This window comes from Nematostella vectensis, chromosome 15 (assembly GCF_932526225.1).
Source record: "Nematostella vectensis chromosome 15, jaNemVect1.1, whole genome shotgun sequence".
NCBI classification, from domain to species: domain Eukaryota; kingdom Metazoa; phylum Cnidaria; class Anthozoa; order Actiniaria; family Edwardsiidae; genus Nematostella; species Nematostella vectensis.
In genome coordinates this window covers 9,477,581-9,499,614 of record NC_064048.1, presented here as the reverse complement: position 1 = coordinate 9,499,614, position 22,034 = coordinate 9,477,581, and the positions used below count along the sequence as shown (strand labels likewise).

The 22,034-nt window shown below is 38.3% G+C and overlaps 1 protein-coding gene across 3 annotated transcripts in view; it reads right to left on the bottom strand.

Annotated features, from left to right (window-relative positions):
* Positions 1-22,034, bottom strand: part of LOC5512433 — a 65,396-nt gene that overhangs the window by 5,163 nt on the left and 38,199 nt on the right. For 2 of the 3 annotated variants that reach the window (XM_048722346.1, XM_048722347.1), the window contains exons 24-32: positions 21,044-21,190; positions 20,444-20,492; positions 20,144-20,208; positions 18,393-18,480; positions 17,408-17,793; positions 15,750-16,946; positions 14,998-15,237; positions 10,435-10,483; positions 9,147-9,280 (exon numbers count right to left, since the gene is read on the bottom strand). In XM_048722346.1, coding sequence (XP_048578303.1) covers positions 9,194-9,280; positions 10,435-10,483; positions 14,998-15,237; positions 15,750-16,946; positions 17,408-17,793; positions 18,393-18,480; positions 20,144-20,208; positions 20,444-20,492; positions 21,044-21,190 — 2,308 coding nt within the window. In that variant the 3' untranslated portion in view covers positions 9,147-9,193. Of the gene's footprint in view, positions 1-9,146; positions 9,281-10,434; positions 10,484-14,997; positions 15,238-15,749; positions 16,947-17,407; positions 17,794-18,392; positions 18,481-20,143; positions 20,209-20,443; positions 20,493-21,043; positions 21,191-22,034 lie in introns of those variants that run through there. The other variant, XM_048722348.1, reaches the window with a different exon arrangement.

Here is a 22,034-nt window from a genome sequence, read left to right as displayed (position 1 = left end):
AATTAATCTAAGTAGTAGTCCACTAGGAACTGGTAGCAGATTCTGTCATATTTTTCCTCTTTATTAAGACTTCTTTGGTCTGCCCTGAAGAAGTCTTAATAAAGACGCAAATTTGGCAGAGTCGAGTAATAGTTTTTGGTGGACTTTATGCATTTGGTAATCGCGGTTTACTTCGTTTGTGGACCACACATATTAGACGGTAAACAGGTCTATCCAGAATCTCTGTCATCGGGTAATATATATATTCACCGGTCGTCATTGTGGATTTTAGGAATTCAAGAGAGCACGTTAGGTACCGCTAAGCCACGCCTTCCTGCAAGCCTAAATAGGCCAAGCATAACTTTAGGAAAAAATTCCATTTTTGAAGGAGAATGAGAAATATATATGGTTCTCCCTAAAAAAAGCTCAAAGCTTACAAAACTTTCGCTTGACTAGCCATGAAAGATAACCAGAGGAAATAACACCGTTTGAAGTCTCTGGCCTTAGGAAAATCCCCTGTTCTAGCGCCTACCTTAAAAATGGCACAGTTCGAAAATAATGGCATAGTTATAGAAATTTCGATACTAGACTGTAAATACAAGACTGAAGGACATAATAAGTAACTAGACATACCGTAAGCGAACAAGGAGTTGCAGCCGTGAAAGCCAAGTGAAAATGCACTACTTAAGCGTTTAATCGTGATAAAAAGACATTAAACTATGCGAGGAACGAAGGCAATTACACTCAGGAAATGACCTTTTAAAGACAGGGTAGATTACACAGCGTTCTGTCAGCAGATCTTGCTCGACTTCAGCTGGCTTTGTAATGTAACACTCATGATCTTGACAGACTCCATCTACACAAAACTATGCTTCCATGATGCATATGCATTTTTTTTCACCTTTATTTAAAGAGCCCTTGTCAGCCACACCTTTGTTATTGTTTTCAAACAAAATTGGAAGAAAAATTATGAGAAATCTCAATCTAAAAATAAAATATTTTGGTTTATTTACTGGATTTAATAGAAAATAGTTGCCAGCAAATCCTGGCTACGTCTAGTAGAAAAATAGCAATAAAATGCACATTTTAACTTCGACATGACAATCATTAGCAACACTAATTTAGCTGCCAGTAGCCATCAGAAAAGCGAATTCAATGAATTTGGGCTTCCTGTGGATCAAGCCGCCATCTTGAAAACGAAATATCCGTCCCCTCCGCCCATCTTCAATTAGTAGTTATACGTTGCCTCTCCAGCTTCATTTGGACAGCGTCTGTCAGTACCAATATTTGGGCTCCCTTTGGCAGTAATTGATACAAAAGCGGCCATGATTTTTCCGCACGTGCTCTGTGTTTAAGATAATGTTGAAAGCTCCTTCGATTTATACCGCGAATACTATGGCGAAAACAAAGAATGTTTTGGTAACTATGACGACTTATTATCCGACGTTTTACGGGTTTTGCTTATCATGGCTTTCGAAGTTTGTCAATTGATGATAAAACAACTGAATGAGCGATTTAGCGTGAGGCGAATAATCAAACTAGCCCATCAAATAGCCAAAACCCAATCACCTGATGTAAAGCTTTGTTTACAAATACAGTTGAGCGAAATAACTTTTTTTAAGGCCAGACAATCCATCCAAATTCCTAAAATGGCGGGTGAACAATAACATTCAGTAGATCTCTGTGTTATTTGATGTGATGAATTTATATAGGGAAATGTAAAATCACTTTGAATAATCACATTTGCCTGCCCCGCACATATCAGACATACTTTTTAAATTCGATACCTGGTTTGCCGCATGTTATACTTTGGGTTTATTTTTCCACAGCAATGTCCAGTCCAGAACTACTATAAATGCAAATCATTGCACCAGAAATAAGACAAAATTTATTGCCTCGTGATTCTAAGGCAAACACAGCCATGGAGGAGACACACAGATTCTTCAGAAATCAAGAGGCTCAATTGAATACCGCAGTGTTCTTTTGCACAAAACAGTAGCTGATCTAGGGGGATGGTTTAGGGGGTTTAACCCCCCCCCTCCCTTTTGGGGCTTCCAGAAATCCATATTTAACAAAACATCACCCCTTCCCCCTTTGTAACTGAGCCAGCCCCCCCCCCCCCCCCCCCCTTTTAGGAAAAGCTAGATCCTCCCAAGCAAAATATTTTGTAAGGGAGAAGCAGGAGATATTAATACAATATAGTACACTATATTTTAACACATGTACAGTAATCATTTCAATAGCTATTTTAATGGCCACCACTTAGATCCAAATCGCTTGTGTATAAACATACAGCTAGGGGTGGGAACAGGGAATGTGCCCCTCCCCACTCAACCACCAAAAAGCAGTCTTTTGAAAATATACTTTTTTTCTAAAATATCTATGACTGCACGTCCCCTCCCCAAATAATAATCAGATTGACTGTTATGGTTATCAGACCAGAATAGAATAAAAAAAAAATAATACAAGCAATTTGTTATAATACAAGCAATTTGTTTTTCGTTTATAAAACAAATAGAGAAACCATGAAACAAAGGGTTAGTGATCAGCAAAGACAGTGGCTGCAAAGAAAAGAGGGTCTTGAATAAATCTGGCTTATGGATGGGAAATGTTCCAACTGGCCCTAGGCAAATCTATAAGAATATAGATTTTACTCTTGCAATTCAATGACCAATCTGAGCTCGAGCACTTCACTTCTCTGTGAGGACTTCTAGTAATAAAAGATGTCATATTTAAAATCATAGACGAATGCAAGATTTCTCTACATTGGAATGAGGAGAATCTTACTTTTTCGTGTATTTATTTTTATCGCGGCATGACGGATTTTGAGTGCTTCGCAGGCTAAATAATATTAGCACGCATGTGATACAAGAGTCACAAAACCGATCTACAAATAAAGATAAATTGTAGTAAATTTGAGGCATCCGTAACCAAAGAAATATAAGCGAATGCTATAGGAAATAATATGCATAGACAAAAGTAAGCAAACCACAGTTAACCCAGAGAAAAGCACAGGTAACCCATTTGGACGACATTTTAAACAGCGATGGGCAGCTCGGCAGCTCCTCGATCAAAATTCCATGGAAACAGAGAACTTGCGCTAAGAGATCACGTGCCCTTCTGTGTGGCAAATTCAAACAAAAAAAATCACAGGAATGACTTTGCCCGTCACACCAGAGAACGACGAAAAAAATAAAATCTTTAAATTAAAAAAAGTCTGGCATATTTGGTAAGCGCTGAATAAGTTGCTTTTTGTTGCTGATATTTTGCCGCTAAATGCCTCAACGCACGCTAGTTTGCATAACGTGACATTTAATACTTTTTATACTAAAATCCAAATGTTTCCTGCTGTTTAAGACGGTGTTTCTCCGATCATCTGTTATTACATACTTTTTGATATTTTACATCGCTTCCTATACATAACGTAAAATTTAATACTTTTTCTACTAAAATCTAGTTGTTCCATGCTGTTTCTGTGTTTATGCGACACTGTTTATCACATAATTTTTTATCCTTTACATCCCTTTCTATATATAACGTAGCATTTAATACTTATTATACCAAAATCCAGTTGCTTCATGCTGTTGACTCGGAAGCGTTTGAATGGGATTTTGGAAAATCTTAGTGTGCTGACTTAGTTGGAGATATATTTTTGGTAAATCTCAATACATATATTTTAAAAAAACAAGTACGAAACTCATTTTGTTTACACTTCGCTTTGGCCTACATAGAGTGATAATAAAGCTTTTACGTGATTTTGAAAAATAGGGCTCTCAATATAATAAGGAAAACGCGCTTTTGTCACCTTAGTCAAAATTACCTTAAGATAACATTAAGTAAACACCAATGGGAAAGTACCTCTTTAACGATTACTTGTAATTGATCGTATCATTTGAATGAATGTGATGGGAAAAGGTCGTGGAATGGAAGTGAAAATGCAAACACTAAACGATAACATGAATGAATCACGTGGAACATGCCCTTTTAAACAAATGGAATTAAAAACATCAAATAATGCAGATGATAATGTGTAAAAAAGGTTATTTTGGCAAGAAGTGCATGCCTCGTTTCAAAAGCATTGGTTTCAATCTAAGTGCATCACTGTGAAACTCAATCCATCCTACAATAACAACACCATAACTTACTATAAAAGCATTAATAATCTAAAGATAATTATGTTTCCAAAATGATATTTCAATATTCAATATCAAGAAATATAAAAACATATAAAACACGGTGTTTTATAAGAGAGATACCGATAATTTCTGATAAGTATGGCTTTGGAAATGTTAAAAGCCATTAACGGAGGTTCGATAATGTAACCAGTAGCAGTATCTGTAATCTATCATTACTTGCACAAGAAAACGAGAATAAACTGTAAATAAAAAGAGCATATTAGTATTTACTTATAACTTCTGTTTATAATTTCGCAATCGAATAAGTGCATGGATAGCGAAAGAGTACTAAAAGGAGGAACAGGAAATTGTAAGATAAAAAAAGTGTTTTGACTTATTTCGCTACTCGAAGACTGAACTGACGCAGTTACAGAACAACGATAACATGATATGATCCACTTATCTGTTTACCTCGATGGGCATTTGCGCGTGAATGGGAAAAATCACAATTTTGCATATAATTTCTCAAGTGCTACAAGACTGAAATCGTTTAAGACCTTTAAACAAGTATTTTCTTTAGATGATCAATTCCTACCCTCGGTCCTTGGTCTTCCTGCAAAGCTAAGCGAACGTATTGAAGTGAACGCTTCTCGTCAAAGAGGGGTCCAAATAGCTCCCTCAGAATTCAGCTGGACTTAAATACTTAACTATTTCCGTCGTACGTCAGAAGAGCACACAAGAACTTTCCGTATGTTGTAGAAAATGGTTTTACGCTAGTATAGCCCCGTTTCCTTTTCCCCTCTCTGATTCTCACTTAGGAGTCACTAGCTTCCGTGCAGAGCTTTTAGCTGTATGTGTTCGCTGTCAACTGTGAGCGACACGCTTAGTTATCCGTTCTTTTTCACAAACATTTTACACCCTTGGCCTCTATAGAATCTGGCTCTCACATTTGGCGTCTTTGATTGATTTTTTGTTGGATTTGAAAGGCCCTATCCACGAGCATTGAAATTATTTCTAAAGCACTCTGAATGCCTTAAAGTTCTTAAATGCCTAAAAAATTTCATGGTTATAATTAGTTCACCTTATTTCACGAATTCTATTAATATAGCAGTTGCAAAATTGGGGGGTAGCGCTGAGCTATATATCTTCGCAGCATCTTGAATTTTGCAAAAACGCAAAAAAAAATATATTTTACTTACAGTATACACGCAAAATTATTTAGACACTCTGAAAAGAATGGGTTTACATAATCAGTTTAAGGAAAAATGCATTGTATAAAATTTTAATCAAAACGGCGTATCTTGTGAAAAAACAGTCTCTCGCAAAAAAGGTAGAAAGATAATAGCTCAGAACTAGCCCTAAAATTGTTGTATTCAGCTATAAATAATGCACCATTTTCAGCAAACAATTACTTATGTATGCAGTTATGTTAGTAAACGTCTTGACCGACTGTCAGAAATTCAGTCAGTGTGACGTCATCATTGTTCCATTAAGCTGAATAGCCTTTTCGTTTTACTCAATGCACCATCTGCCTGTGCTAAATACAGATCCAGGGGGGGTGGGGGGGCATTTTTTACTTTGCACCTCTCGTCCCAATCTTCATGGTCATTTTAGGAGAATTTCAAAAAACTTCAATTTTTTTATGGAAAGGTTATAATAAAATAGAATTACTTTTAACTGTAAAAGTATAAAATTGAAAAGGCGAATTATTATTGTCTTCATAACCTGAAATGTAGCCAAAATAAAGATAACGGAAAAAAAATAATTTGCTCTGATTCGCCTTGTTCATCTGATTCCTGTTTGTCGCAACTTTATCTTGTATTGATTTGTCTGATTCTTCTTTGCTTGCCTGGATATCAAGCAAGTGTCAAGCGCCTATTACAGTCTGATACTGCGCACATAAGCACCAACGCCTTCACCGCTAGAGGATCTCAATTCTGAAAGTCATTTCCGTAATAAAAGGTTGCCATGCGACGCACGCTACCGTGGTCACCTTGACGTGAACTTCAGAAGCGAAGCGAAAAAATGCATCAGTTCACAAAAGAGGACGACGGAATCCTCCTTGATATGGAGTTTATGTCAATCATTCTATTTTCTATTTCTAAGAATAGATGAGATACCATGACAAAAACTGTACAAAATCAGATATCGACAGCATATCATAGCTATTTATTCTTGACAGCCATTTCCGATCGTACATTTTTTGTTCTTAAATAGATACAATTTCAAAAATCTTCCAAAATTGGCTGTTGACTGTAATTTGTGAAATTTTCCTGCGTCCGCCAAAAAAAGCGGCCCATAGGCGCACACACATACACATCATTTAAGCAAGTTTTTTTTATCCCGCGAATTAAGTCTTTCAATGAGCTGGATTTATCTCATGATGTATCTTTACTTTTCGTCTTACAGCAGATATTTTTAGCAAAAGAAAAAACTTCCCGTGAAAGGAAGGGCACTAAGTACTAGCAAGTGGTTTAGACTGTAGAAAACTCTTTAATGTCTAGACGCTCTCTATCACACGTCTTAAATTAGAAATAGAATAGAATTTCGCAACGTTCACATTCCATAAGTTCACTGGAAGCTTCGTTAAGCACGGCCTTCGCTAAGATTCAATCGAAAACGTACACGTTTTTTAGTGTATATGCCAAAAAAAAATTTTTTTCGAATCCATTAAGCTTAATTTTTTCTTGGATTTTTTTTTTCAGTCTGAAGAAGACGAATTTTTTATTTTGTGCACACGACTTCTCTTTTGTATTCGCGGGAAAAAATCAATTCTAACGGCGTGTAAGTTTCAGTCAAGTTTCAAGTGACCCTATTTTTCGTTTCCTTTCTCTGTATCTACAAAGCATCCGTTAACCGCCCACATTCTTCCGAGAAAGGAATCGTGACCAAAACGAGTCGAAATGAAATTCCGGTCTCACTTTAGGCAGTAGATAGTCTAGCCGACTTAACATTCAATCAAAGACAATCTCATATAGACTGAATCATAGACAGTATGATATAGGTTCAATCATACACGGTCTTATATTGGTTCAGTCATACACAGTCTTATATAAGTTCAGTCATACACAGTCTTATATAGGTTCATTCATACACAGTTTTATATAGGTTCAGTCATACACGGTCTTATATAAGTTCAGTCATACACAGTTTTATAACACGGTTCAATCATACACAGTCTTATATAAGTTCAGTCATACACAGTTTTATATAGGTTCATTCATACACGGTCTTATATAGGTTCAATCATACACAGTCTTAAATTAAGGTTCAATCATACACAGTCTTAAATTAAGGTTCAATCATACACAGTCTTATATAGGTTCAATCATACACAGTCTGATATAGGCTAAATCATACAAATTCTTGTATATACACAGTGTTAAATAGGCTCAATTATACACAGTCATATATAGACTAAATAAGATGCTGTACTAATTTTACGCGAGGGAGACAATAAATCGTAACCACCTTGCATCATGCGTAATATGTAAATGACAAAGACTTAATATCTAAAGTTACTCGTTTTTTCAGAGGCACAAAAAAATACGACTTGCATAATCTTATTCGTTCTTAATCAAGCGAAGAATCACAAAGATATTGGCAGTAAAAGAAAAAACGATGTCGAAGTTGAATAACAATATCCGAACGACAAAAAAAATCACGTTATCAAGTTATGCGGAATAAAAAAAAAAACGTGAGAGGGTGATATGCAAGATTTTAGTCAATCTGAGGGTAAGGAAGATTTGTACCTTCAAATGGTAAAGAAAAAAAGTGAAAAATAAAGGCTCCAATTCGAAATACCAAACCTCAATTTAAAGGGAGAGCGAAAATCGCGACTAAAACATCCGCGAAAAAAGAGGGACTGAGTAGAAAAAAAAACTTATTTCTACCAGATTTCAGATGAACGTCCCCTTGTTCTTGTTATTATACAGATATAGGTATTAAAAATATTGTTTTATATCTTGTTGGACTCTAGTTTTATTATATAGTAGTATACTTGTATATTTATAAAGAAAAAAAAGTCAATGGAGTTACGATGTATTTTTCTTGAATGGAATGCACTTGTCGTAGATCTAAAAAAAACGTGACCTCTTCTTGGCGAGATCAGCTGATAAAGACAACGTGGTTGTAATCTTTTGTTTGTAACCAGAAAGGCGTGAGTGAAATAGCAATCTCACTTATACTACTGACTCTTTTTTACTTTGGTTAGCTTGGCGGAAGTAATTTTCTAATGACTTGAAAAGAACTGCATTTAATCAATTTAAAGAGTTCTCTAAGGCAATTGGCTTTAGGCTTCTATTTCCTTTTTTTGTTCTTTTTGTATTGAATATCTTCCGAATTTCTACGAAAGAAAATGTTAATAATACTGGAAAAAAAGAGTTAAGGGTTTCCATAAAGTAAAAGTAATGTAAAAGATAATAGTCAGAAACACTAAAATCAAAGAAAAAAAGGGGACAGTGCACGTTATACAATAACACATTTTTGAAGCCACGAAAAAGACACTTGACTGAAATAGAGACCTATTTTTTAAGAGATTTATATGAAAGATCCAGGCTTTCAGTGCATATGCTTCAAATATTAGAAAATCTGAAACGTTTCGAATAACGTAACCACAAATCGAGATATCAAAATAATCAGTAGGATAAGAGAGCTCGTGCTTAGAGTAAGTTAGGCAAGTCGATTTTTCATATAATGTAAAAAGGAAAATTGATTTAGAGACGAGAAAAATACAGGCAAGGAAGACTTGCTCATTTTATCCCTTACTCGATTGTTCATAGTATGTCGTCGGTTTAAGTGTTGACATGTAGGAATCGTGAAAGTATGAAACAAGTGTAAAGGTATTATAAATATTTCTGCCTAGCGTGTCATAATGTACAAACCTTATAAAACGGTATGAAAACTGTGAATTCGAGGGCCTAAAATGAATTCTTAATAGTATATAAATCCTTCCAACAACTGCATTCCAAGGATATAGAGGGATGCAAAGATCCAGTTCTAAGAGTAATACACACAACTTCTAATAGTAAAACAAAACATTTGCCGTCTTACCTCTCTAGCTGTAGGCGTTACAAGACGAACTGCTTTTCTGCTCTGATTCAAAACGTCCGCAGTTTGTCGCCGTGATGTCGTCCCTTCAGGCTTGCAAGCCAAACTTGTTCCTTGTTTTCAGCTGGGCTTTTTATCTACCAAAAATACCAACTATCAAGTCACGTCGGATATTGAGGCGTGTAAGTAATCACAAATAGATTGCGCGGTTAGTCATTTTAGGAAAACACTCTAGGAAATTAAGATAACATGTCTTTCACGTTGAAGGGTTAGGTCATTACTCGACACGTTTTTTTTGCGAAAAAATTCGAAGGATCTTATTATGGCGTGTTATAATAAAGATAGTTGAGAGGAAAGCTACTTGGACAAAATATTTCGCATGTTTCTTTTTAAAAACAAATTTGCTGAGCTTTTTACTCAACAAATTTATGGTGTGAAATATGCATAGAAATCTGCATATACATAGCAAACCTCAACCCAGGCTAGATGTGTAGCTAATTCTCAGTCGCTTTTTATATACATATAAATATATATATTATATATTATATATATATATAGAAGACTTTTCCCTGGGAATTTTTGGTATTTAAAACAAAGACATATGCATATACTCATAGGTCGCCGCTCCCCAGAATGGAAACCGCCCACCAATAACGAATATATATCTCGCACTTTTTGGCAAAGCAACTCAAAAGAGAAAGTGCGCATATGAAAAAAAAAAAAAAAAAAACACCGCCCTAGACAACGGCATCCCAGTACCCCCCCCCCCCCCCAAAAAAAAAAGCCTTTGTAAAATCAAGAAATAAAACAATCGCTGCGGTGTCTCAGCTAAATTATGTATTAAAATCTGTTACCTTTGGCAGATCTCAGAAAACCATCTCGCGCCCTGCACCGCACACAACAAACCGAGTTCTACGCCATCCCGCACGCCAGAACTGACACATATAAATATAGCTTTCTGCCCCGTGCCCTGAGACTGTGGAACCACCTTCCACAGTCTGTTATTGACATGAGAGGCTGCCCAGAGGCCTTCTACGCTGGGCTTTAGATGTGAACTTGCGCTGCGCATTAATATATTTGTATGAATAGTCGTGTTGCGCAATAAATAGAGTGAAGTGAATTTTTTTCATAACAAAATGTAATAACAGCGAAGAGAGGTGTTACTAACACCTCTCTTTTTCGATTGTTATTTTTCTCATCAGTCGTCTGTTATTTTAAACTTCTTCCAACTTTCTTTCTCTTTAATATACCCTTTATTGTTTCTTCATCCTCGCATGTGCTTATTTTTCACCTTATACTCATCTTGACCGTGAGATGTACTCTTCAGCACACTTGAATCACTTCAAAATAAACGTAGAACTTTTTTTATAAGAACGTTCAGCGGGAGATTTTACCACATAAGAACATCTAAGAACATGTCGAAGCATTATTGGTTTGTTAGTCCTGATGCCTTAAATGACCTAAAATTGCTCCAAAAATAAGAACGGCCCATCCTCAACTTAAATTAACACTTCTTATAAAAAAAGAGTTTATGTATTTTAATATTCATATTAACATGAAAAAGCAGTGTCACACAAACAACAGTGTCACGCAACACGGATCTATAGTCTTTAAATAAGACGTGTCGGCTACAACCTCCTATGACACCCTTTGTGGTTATCGTGTGTTCGTTTGTTTACACGGTGTTCAACGTGTTTGCTAAAATGGCAGCCGATTTGTTTTGGCGGTAAAATCTCGACACGTGCGGTGGGAGGTTTTCAATATCAAAACCCTAAGCGGGAAAGACAAAAAGATAAGTAGACAAAACCAAAGATGGGCCCCCACATTCTATACCACAAACTCCTGCCAGCAATTCTTCAATTGCCAGTTCCCATCCTAATGAAAATTGTGATTATTATTTTGAAAGTATAATTGTGGAATTCGGGTGTTAAAAAACGTAAAATCTTGTTTAAGTACACCAAATGTCTGATAAACATAAATGACCAATTTTTTCTCCGTGAAAATATCTATGGCTTACTCTATACATTATCGACTTTTCAAGCAAACCCGCAGCCTGTAGCGAGAACTTAAGTCCATTCTTCAATCCGTTTTCCTTAGTTGAGATAAGCCGCAATGTATTCATTTCGAAAACCAAAGGTAATGGCTATTAGTTAGTCTGTATAACTGTGCGACGCGCGCTACCGTGGCCACCTTTGCAGCCTTTGTAAAGCAGACCAATTAAGAGGCGAGAAAGGTGCTTTCTTATTGACGAACTTTACCAGCCAACCAGCTTGGGAAAGAAATGCTTCAATAAGTATCAGAAAGGACGGAATCCTCCCTCTGTGGAGTTACTGTTCAATATTGTGTTTCTTGCATGCCATTTCGCCAACTTCCTTAAAACTTTGTCTTGGTGGCCACGGTAGCGCTCGTCGCAATATTAAGACCGGTGTCATACCGTTTTTTTTTTCTGCACAACCGAGTAGTGAAGTAGTGAACCATTACTATAAGTAACCTCTGCACCGCCTCTATATATCCGTCTAGCAGCCTTGCACTCAAGATATCAAGTTTTCTACTCAGTGTTAGATTCCCGATAACATTTTAGTAAGTATTAGCTTACAAGTCTATGTTCAAAGTTATTTGACATTTGTCATTATGCAACGGGGCGGTGAAATACTGTGAAATTCTATGCCGATGTTTTATGTTTGTGAGTTTTGCTTCAAAAGCGGGGATATTTGATGGACGTCGCTTTTGGACCTCGAAGATAGCACTGAATCACGTTTTATCATAGGCATTGTTTTGGCGTTTTTCTGTTAAAGTTTGTGTTTCTCATAATGCCAAGGACATTGAAATACATAATAAAAATTGGATGCTCTTATAAGAACACCTCAGTTTAATAAAAAAAGACAGTATAAAAGGAAGTAAAAAGACTTGTATTCTAAAATAAGGCAAAATTATGCTCGAGTTATAGCGGGATTTCTTAGTATTGGCCTGCTCAAAGCTTTTTAGAAATCAAAACTAAGATCTAACTATCCATTAAAGCGTGTGTAGCCCTCTCAAGATTACTGAGCAACTGAGATTAATGGATGAAAATCGCAATTCGACATAAATATTTAAAAAAACACACACACACAAGAAAAAGAGAAAAGATCTGTACGTAACATTATATCATATATCTAGAGACAATTTTCATGGTTTGAAAAATGCAAATATTAACTTAATTTGGATTAGTAGGCGTTTTCAGTTATTCTAAGGAGGTTACCTCAAATAATCAAGTAATCTGTTCTCTTTGGCGTTTTATTCCCGCGGGCATCGTTTCTGATTACAGAGCGATTTCCGTTTTACATGCAACCGTGCGTCCAAGCAGCATTATCTTTTTCTTACGCGCAGTAGCCGTGTAAAGTACGTACAGTAGCTCTACATACAGTAAATAGATAATATATATCAAAATATTTCTTATATACCGAGTTATACCGATACTGTGTTCTTATAAAATCATAAGTGCAATTGCCGGATTCCGCGGAATTTTTTTTTGTCAAAATGTTTTTAAAAAGTTTAGAAAAAATGTTAACGTCTCAATAATATTTTCGTCTCCCTGTTGTATTCCAATATTCTACCCACAAAAACAAAACACTTACGGCTACTTGAGATGCAATTGCTCAATATTCTCCACAAGTGCGAGCCTTCTTGGTGTCAACGCTCTGTGTCGATATGACTACTGGATGGCTCAGGAAAAAAGTATTTTTAGTTCCCGCACGCGACGGTTTGGGATGAGCCCTGGTGACTCTCCAACTACTAATATAACAATAATCGTTATCTTCAATCGGCTGTAAAGTAACAGCGGACAGAAGATTGTTTTGATCTTTTTCAAGTGGTTTTAGCAGACCCGATGGCTAGACCTCGCAAAGATTAATTGCCCTTTGGATCATAGTGAGGGGTTCCTGTCATGAGAATATTCCAAAGGGCAATTTGTGAAACAGAGTAAAGTGTTACTAATTTAGACAAGGATTAGCAGAGAATGGTTATTAAGTGCGGAGCACTCCAAGAATTTTTTGTCTGGGGGAGCGATACACTTTTTAGAAAGCATATCAAGAGATCTACTACAAAGTAATAGGCTTTTAGAATAATCAGATTAGAAAAAAATATAGGCCGGCGATTGGTGCAGACTGTCAAAAGTTTTTTCAGTCGAGAGGAAACGATTAACGACAAGAAATCCTCAACTCGAATCCAAAGCAATTGGCTGTGTTACTTTGTTGAAATACAACAGAAAGAGGTCGTACATAAAATAATTCGAATAGGTCTGTAATGGGTGCATCATGAATGGCTCATCCCTGAAGCTGTCTTCCTCAAGCTGGTTAAAAAATTCGGGCTAAAATGTTTGCGGGGGAGTTTTAAAGCTCTTACCATCCAATCGAACTATTTTCGAAAAAACTGAGTCGACAAAATTATATTATTGTATTTGAGGCTCATCACCTTTTGAGCTTCGAATGTATTTACGAGGAACTGTAATCGAGTAAGGCATCACATATTAGAAATACATAGTAGAAATCTTATATAATGGACACTGCGAATGAATTAATTGATTATTAAATAATGAATAACCAATTAGTGTTTTAATTAAAACAAGTTAAAATTATCAAATATTGTAACTTTGTTGTACCTTTTTAGAAGATATTTGACTGGCAGCATTGGTCAGCGGACAAGACGTAGATCACATGACAGTAGAGACATGTACCTGTAGGATTGCTAGGAATTTTGGGTTTTCTCTCCATGCATGGGGCCGGCCATTTGATTTTTTTTTTGGGGGGGGGGGGGGGGGGGGGGGGGGGGGCGACGATCATCATCACCCCCGGGGGACGGGGGTGGGAGGCAAATCAATATTTGGGTGACCTTCAAACCTGCTCGGTCAATCTCTTGGAGGCCTGGGTCTCAGGGCATTTTAAGATTTGTGAGATAAAGATTTGACCAAGTGATCAATTTTTTCTTGACAAATTCCTGCCGCGAGTCTCAAATTGACAGGAATCAGCATTTTTCACCATTATTTCTGGAGATCAGGGAGCGAAAATGTTTAGCTTTTCTAAATATGGGCATCAATGTCCATATAAGGTAAAACAAACGAAGGACACTATCCGTGGGGAATATGTTTGATATGGCGGTTACCTCACCCTGGATATTAGATGCTTGCCCCCTAAAAGGAGACTACCCATGATGCCACCTAATATTCATAAAGCAATCTTTTTATTGTCAACGTATTTTCTTCTGTTTGTAAAAATAGAGCATTTCTATATATGATTTACCTCATATATTCATAAAGTCTCACTTTTTTCTATAATTGTATGATTAAACCATGGCAGTTCTCGAACAGATATATCTCAGAATAGTACGTACATAACTTTGACCAAACCAAGAGTATCATAAGTGTAAACTTATTAAAAATCAGATATAAGTACTCAGAAATTAGTACGCAAGTAAGGTATTTTACAAGATGTTTAAAACATATATAGAAAGCGTACAACTAAATAACACCAAAAACTAACAACGAACAGTCAATTTGAAAATATCAAACGACAGACTTTGTTTAACGAATTCTCGAAGAAAAGCAATTATTAATTTATAGGCTGTGGCAGTTGATGGTACTTTAGCAGAGAAGACAACTCCAAGATGGCCATTCCTTTTTCCTCCACCTACCTGCAAGCCAGCTCATCCAAATACAGCATTTTCCGGTTTTTGCGGTATTACCTGCTGGGACACCTGTTTTGCCTGCAACAGTGTGCCATTGCAGTCCTCGATCGATACATGGACTGGGCACCTTCGGGATGCCTGTGCATGCAATGGATAACTAAGGTTTTTGGGGTAATAATTCAATCTAATTTTTCACCGATTTTTCTTTCGTTTTGACTCCTTCAAAACCTGTTGTCGGACAGACCGGCTTCTTTTCCGCGTGGGAGTTGGAACCGGCATGGCATCGAGAGCCCTTTCGCGGAGGTGCTGCACGGACGCAATGTCCCCTCCAGGGGCTGTTCTTTGTCTTGGTCCGCCGAATGGTCTCCAGTCTTCTAGCTGTGTGGCCTCATTCTCCACTGGCAGAGTACGGGAAAGGGGGGTGGTACTAGTGCACCTAGAAGAAAAAAATCCTTCAATGAGATGGTCACATGACCCTTGTTTTTTAAGTGCCGTGTGTTGCTCGTGTCATAAAGGAAATAGCCGTAGTATGCCATGGCAAAAAAAAATCGTCAATAATATACATATTTTCCCTAAATAAATATAAATAAATAAATATATCGAGTGTTTGAGGAGAAAACGATTTTTTTTTTCAAAACGCTTTCTTTGCTGGGGTTTTCCGTTGCCGTGAAAAAATAAAAACTTTTGAAAACACGAGTTTGTCAGCCAATTAAAATTTCGCTTCAGATATTGTGCTGACTCATTGGAGCTGAATAAATAATCATCTAAAAAGAGTGTTTGATGCTTTTTTATTAAAGCAAATACGATCGAAAACACAATAGCTCGATCGGCCGATGGCAATGGATTGCTTTGTCACACTTGGAATTACAGTAGAGTGACAAAATGGTAGCTGCAGAGGAATTTTAACTACACAATACAATACGTAACATACCCTAGCCCGGTACGTACCTTAAACGCCCTCCTCTTCCACCACGGGCACCCTGTGGTACATCAATTACGCCCGGTCCCTGACGTGGCGGATGCCGCGACCTAACTCGGTCAGCGGCGATTTTGATAATGTTGTCATTTTCATCGTTGCTATGGACCCCTGAGCGGTTGATCCTGGTCGATGTAGCTTTACACCGAGGTCGAGGCAGACTGGTCATATTTTGCGATTGGTTTGTACGTTTTCTAGGGAAGTCACCGCTACTTCCAAGCAAGCAATATTCAGTAGCATCTCTTGAATCTGAAGAGCCTTCAGGTTGTCGTCTCGTAGATTCCCATTGGTTGATGCAAGATCTGTCTTCGCTCTGGCACTCATCAGCTGTAGAGGGACTAGGCGTAAAGGGACAAACTTGACCAACTGTATATGAGGTGCTTGTGTCAACACCAGACGTCATTCCATCGGTTGACGAACAAGCGTCGTCGAGTGGCCTATTAGAGTCAAACACAAGAGAACGATCCTCTTCACTTGTGGGGCTGGCAAATGACTCACTTCTCAGCGAATCGAGAAGGGAGCTCTTTTCTTTCCCGCCCTTTGCAGGGGCTGAGCGTACTACTGATGAATAATTCACAATTGTTTTCAGTCGAGACAGCTTGGCTGCTGATGATGCCGTATTCTGAGTACCAGTAATCTCATCTACCACCATTCTATTTCCATCTGCTATCGAATTACGTGTGGTATCTTTGGAAGAGGTTCCAGTAGGTTCTGAAGTAGGCTTCACGTGGGAGCCCTGTGTATCATAATTCGGTTCTACCGGTCTGGCCAATAATGTGCTCGTTTCACAGGACTCCCCAGCGCTCTCTTTATCGGTCATACGGATATTGGCAGCATCCATTGTGCTACCCGCATCTTCTCGCTCATTCGCCTCCTCTACCTCGTCAAAGAACCTCACTCTCTTCTTAAACGGTGAGTCGGCAGATCCTGCGGAGCCTCTCCTCTTTAGAATTGACACAGGTCCGGTCAAAAGTAAGTTCCCAGGTCGAGACTCTCCTCCCTTTGAGGGCTGGCTTTTGTCGTGATCAGGTCGAGACTCACCTCCATTTGTGGGATGGCTTTTGTCGTGATCAGGTCGAGACTCGCCTCCCTTTGAGGGCAGGCACAGTTCCCTGTGTCTTGAGGATGTTCTGGAGCCTCGGTATGAGTGCAACCGCTGGTACTGGGACCTAGTGTGGAAAAAAACATAAAAGCAATGAAAAATGACCCATTTAGAGTTGATTAAAAATGACCCATTTAGAGTTAATTAAAAATTGCCCATTTAGAGTTAATTAAAAATGGCCCACTTCGGGACAGGGTGGCAGACATAAGCTTTAATTGCCTTGAGAAACGGGTAAATAGGGACGGATCCATTAAAAACAGGGGAATCCACATGAAGATCACAGGCTTCCCATATTCGTTAGTGAAGGCAATGGTAACAGTGAGAAGACTTGAGCTCGGAGACCAAAGTCATAGAGGACATGCGAAACTGTAAACGAGCGAATAAGAGAAGAGAAATAAATAAAAATACATTTTCCATCCCCCCAACCCCCCCCCCCCCCCCCTCAAAATATGCATATTTTGGCTTCTCAATCGGAAATATCGCAGCTAAAATCGCACGGAAAAGTTTGCTAGTGTGAACTGTGTATACCTGTTTCGCTTGGCGTTCGCAGTGGTATCATCCTTCCGGCTTCGGGATCGTTTCAAGCCCCGCTGATTATCCGGTTTTCTATCACGTCTGTCCGAACGAGCCGACGGCTTTTCGTCATTACCCCGAAATGAATCTGAACACCTAGAATTACGAACATGTACACGACGTGACTCACGACGATGACTTTCTGAAGATTGTGATTCAGGACGCCGATCTTGCAATTCAGTTCGGCTACTCGGCTTGTTACGATGAAGCCCCGAATCCGGTGAAAGGCTGCCCGAGTGCGAATCGAGGATAACGTCGGTGATGTCTCGGTAGTCGTGCACATCGTAAACAAGCCTTCGTGATCTTGCATTATCGATTAGTGTTGACCAGTCAGCTGAAGACTAAAAAGGCATTCCAAGAAAATTAACAGAAGACCACATATCGATCAATGGCAGTTTTTCTAAATGGAATAAAATAACCTGGGGCGAGCGCGCGGGAAACCTGTGATATTCTAGTTCTAGGGCGACAAAAAAGCAAAAAAGATTGTAGTAGCTTTTCAAATATGGTATGTATTGCCCTAAAATGGCCATGACCGACCGAGCTAAAACGACATTTTCGAAACAATATTGATTGATATGCGAAAAATTTCGTAATGCCGGGGAACTGATTTTGTATCGTGTTCATTACAAAGTCTCTGCTTAAAGCTTAACCGTTTACCCGTTGACAATCACGAGAGTGTACGTCTGGCATTGAAAATGGTATCAAGAGTATATCTTCCAGGCTCTTATATAATACTAATGAAAAATTATTCAGGCTTACAACAAATATCAAATTACAAATAGTCATCATGAAATTAGCGATTTAAAATAATTAAAACATAATAAGGTAAACACGAATAACGTCTAACAAAAAATTACACGAGGTTAACCTGCGTTCGAATTCTGTAATAGATCTAAATGTTTTACGGCGATGTATGTGTCATCATAGCCTAGTTGTCTACCTTAAGAGTCGTGAGGTGGCCGACCAAGTAGAGGGCGTGGCGAGCACGTGTCAGAGATACATTCAGTCGGTTGCGATTGTCTACGAATCTATGAATAACAGGGGAAATGAACATGAGGTTATTGACTGGGCGAACAAGATGATCACGTAATAATACTATTGAAACAAACATGGCTGAAACGGGTATAGCAATAATAACAACAAAGTCAACACATCAACAAAAACATCAACGACGACAATTAGACAAAATGACAGCCCAAAATTGCAAATATCCAGAAAAAAAGAAGAACAAAATTGGCAGAAATAGAAGTGACATCAAAGCAACTAATGAAAACAACGACATTATTGAAAGTAATCACAACCACTAACAACAGAAAATTGCACTATTGGTAACAGTAAAATGGATCATCATAACCAAACAATCACCATTAACGACAGAAGCGACAAAAACAACACCAGCGACAATAAGAACAGCGACAATAACAACACCAGCGACAATAAGAACAGCGACAATAAGAACATCAGCGACAATAACAACACCAGCGACAATAACAAAACCAGTGACAATAACAAAACCAGTGACAATAACAACACCAGCGACAATAACAACACCAGCGACAATAACAACACCAGCGACAATAACAACACCAGCGACAATAACAACACCAGCGACAATAACAACAGCGACAATAACAACACCAGCGACAATAACAAAACCAGTGACAATAACAAAACCAGTGACAATAACAACACCAGCGACAATAACAACACCAGCGACAATAACAACACCAGCGACAATAACAACACCAGCGACAATAACAACACCAGCGACAATAACAACAGCGACAATAACAACACCAGCGACAATAACAACAGCGACAATAACAACAACAGCGACAATAACAACACCAGTGACAATAACAACACCAGCGACAATAACAACAGCGACAATAACAACACCAGAGACAATAACAACACCAGCGACAATAACAACAGCGACAAAAACAACAACAGCGACAATAACAACACCAGCGACAATAACAACACCAGCGACAATAACAACAGCGACAAAAACAACAACAGTGACAATAACAACACCAGCGACAATAACAAGATCAGTGACAATAACAAGATCAGTGACAATAACAACATCATTGACAATAACAACAGCGACAATAACAACACCAGCGACAATAACAACACCAGCGACAATAACAACACCAGCGACAATAACAACACCAGAGACAATAACAACACCAGCGACAATAACAACAGCGACAAAAACAACAACAGCGACAATAACAACACCAGCGACAATAACAACATCAGTGACAATAACAACAACAGCGACAATAACAACATCAGCGACAATAACAACATCAGTGACAATAACAACAGCGACAATAACAACAGCGACAATAACAACATCAGTGACAATAACAACATCATTGACAATAACAACAGCGACAATAACAACACCAGCGACAATAACAACACCAGCGACAATAACAACACCAGCGACAATAACAACATCAGTGACAATAACAACACCAGCGACAATAACAACATCAGTGACAATAACAACAGCGACAATAATAACACCAGCGACAATAACAACATCAGTGACAATAACAACAGCGACAATAACAACACCAGCGACAATAACAACACCAGCGACAATAACAACAGCGACAATAACAACACCAGTGACAATAAACATCAACAACCACAAGTACCGCCACAATAACTCACCCTATTCCACTCTCTCCCTTTTTGGCGCGGACACATGACATGATAATCACGTCCTTTTCCCGACCCTATAAACCAGCAACAGGACCAGTCATGTCTGTGTTAGTTATAACGTGATCTGTACAATGCATTTATTTCAGTATTAAGTGAAAGAGTCAATTAACCATCACAGGGTGGCCGCTTAGAGTTAGCACTGTTTACATCACTTAGCACGGTTCCGAGGTTAACCACTTAATAGGGATACCATTGTACTTTATTTTTATTAGAAACAACCAAAGTAAAGAACAGTATTACAGAACCTACCTGGAAACCATCAACAGTGTTCACTTCTATACTCTCGCATCCTCTTCCCCTGAAAGGTAAGACAGTCGGATATCAATGAGATGAGAATACAATATTCTTCTACTAAGCACCATTGAGATGAGTGGCCGCTTTATGGAGTTGACCGCTTAAAAGAGGTATCTAAATGAATTATTTCTGCGAATAGTGAAAACCTTATTCTGGGATTTGAATAGAGCTTGGATAGAAATGGCAGGGGTTGCACTCAAAGGGCAAAGATACATACAGGGGCGTGTCCAGAGGGGGCGGGGTGGGTTGGGTTAAAAATGGGTTTAATTGTCTAGTCATTCTAGGCCATGTCCGCTACCCAGGACTATACCGTCCAAGATTAACCTAGCCGTATTCACACCAAACCTTAGTAACTTACATATAAACGAGGGTTGTAAATCAAGACGGAGTCGAATCAATCGGGTCAGCATGTTACACTCAGAATTTCTCATCTTGGCACATGAGAAGGGTCCAGGGGTGAGGAACCCCTCCCCCACCCCCCTCGGAAAACGTGCCTGAGATACCTACAGGGTTCTGCGGAAACACAGGAAGCCCAGTTATCTAGTGGATACATACATATTTCTGAGGCTTGCGATCAGTTCTTCTCGTTGTTTTCTGTAAGGAGTGATAATGCCGATACTTTTAGGGGTAAGCTCTGGAAGCCTTAGGATCTTTTGACACATCTTGGATACAAGGTAGACCTCAACAGAATTCCAAATGCCACTAGGAGAGGAAAGACAGACATCAACCAACAACAACGACTATCGTTCTTGTAAGTACACCAAGATTACCACCATCGACACTGTAATAGATCAAGCATTCCATAATCGCAATCGTTCAGCATTAGAGCATTAAACATCGGTAAAAAGCAGGAATGTCAGTATATCCGGCATCAGCTTAATGACTTTTAACACGGCCTGGTCATATACTACTAGTAATCAAAGTTCTTCCAGATCATTAACACCGTCACCAAGCTTAATGACTTTCAACACGGCCTGGTTATAAACTACTAGTAAACAAAGTTCTTCCAGATCATTAACACCGGCACCAAGCTTAATGACTTTCAACACGACCTGGTCATATACTACTAGTAAACAAAGTTCTTCCAGATCATTAACACCGTCACCAAGCATAATGACTTTCAATACGACCTGGTTATATACTACTAGTAAACAAAGTTCTTCCAGATCATTAACACCGTCACCAAGCTTAATGACTTTCAACACGACCTCGTCATATACTACTAGTAAACAAAGTTCTTCCAGATCATTAACACCGTCACCAAGCTTAATGACTTTCAACACTACCTGGTCATATACTACTAGTAAACAAAGTTCTTCCAGATCATTAACACCGTCACCAAGCTTAATGACTTTCAACACGGCCTGGTCATATACTACTAGTAAACAAAGTTCTTCCAGATCATTAACAACGTCACCAAGCACAAGTTCAAAAAACTGCTGCTTTCTTCATATCATTGCCAACATCACCACAAATAACACTATCATCACCAGCCATTAGTACAATTAACAACACAACTCTACTCCTCAAGATCATTGCCATCATC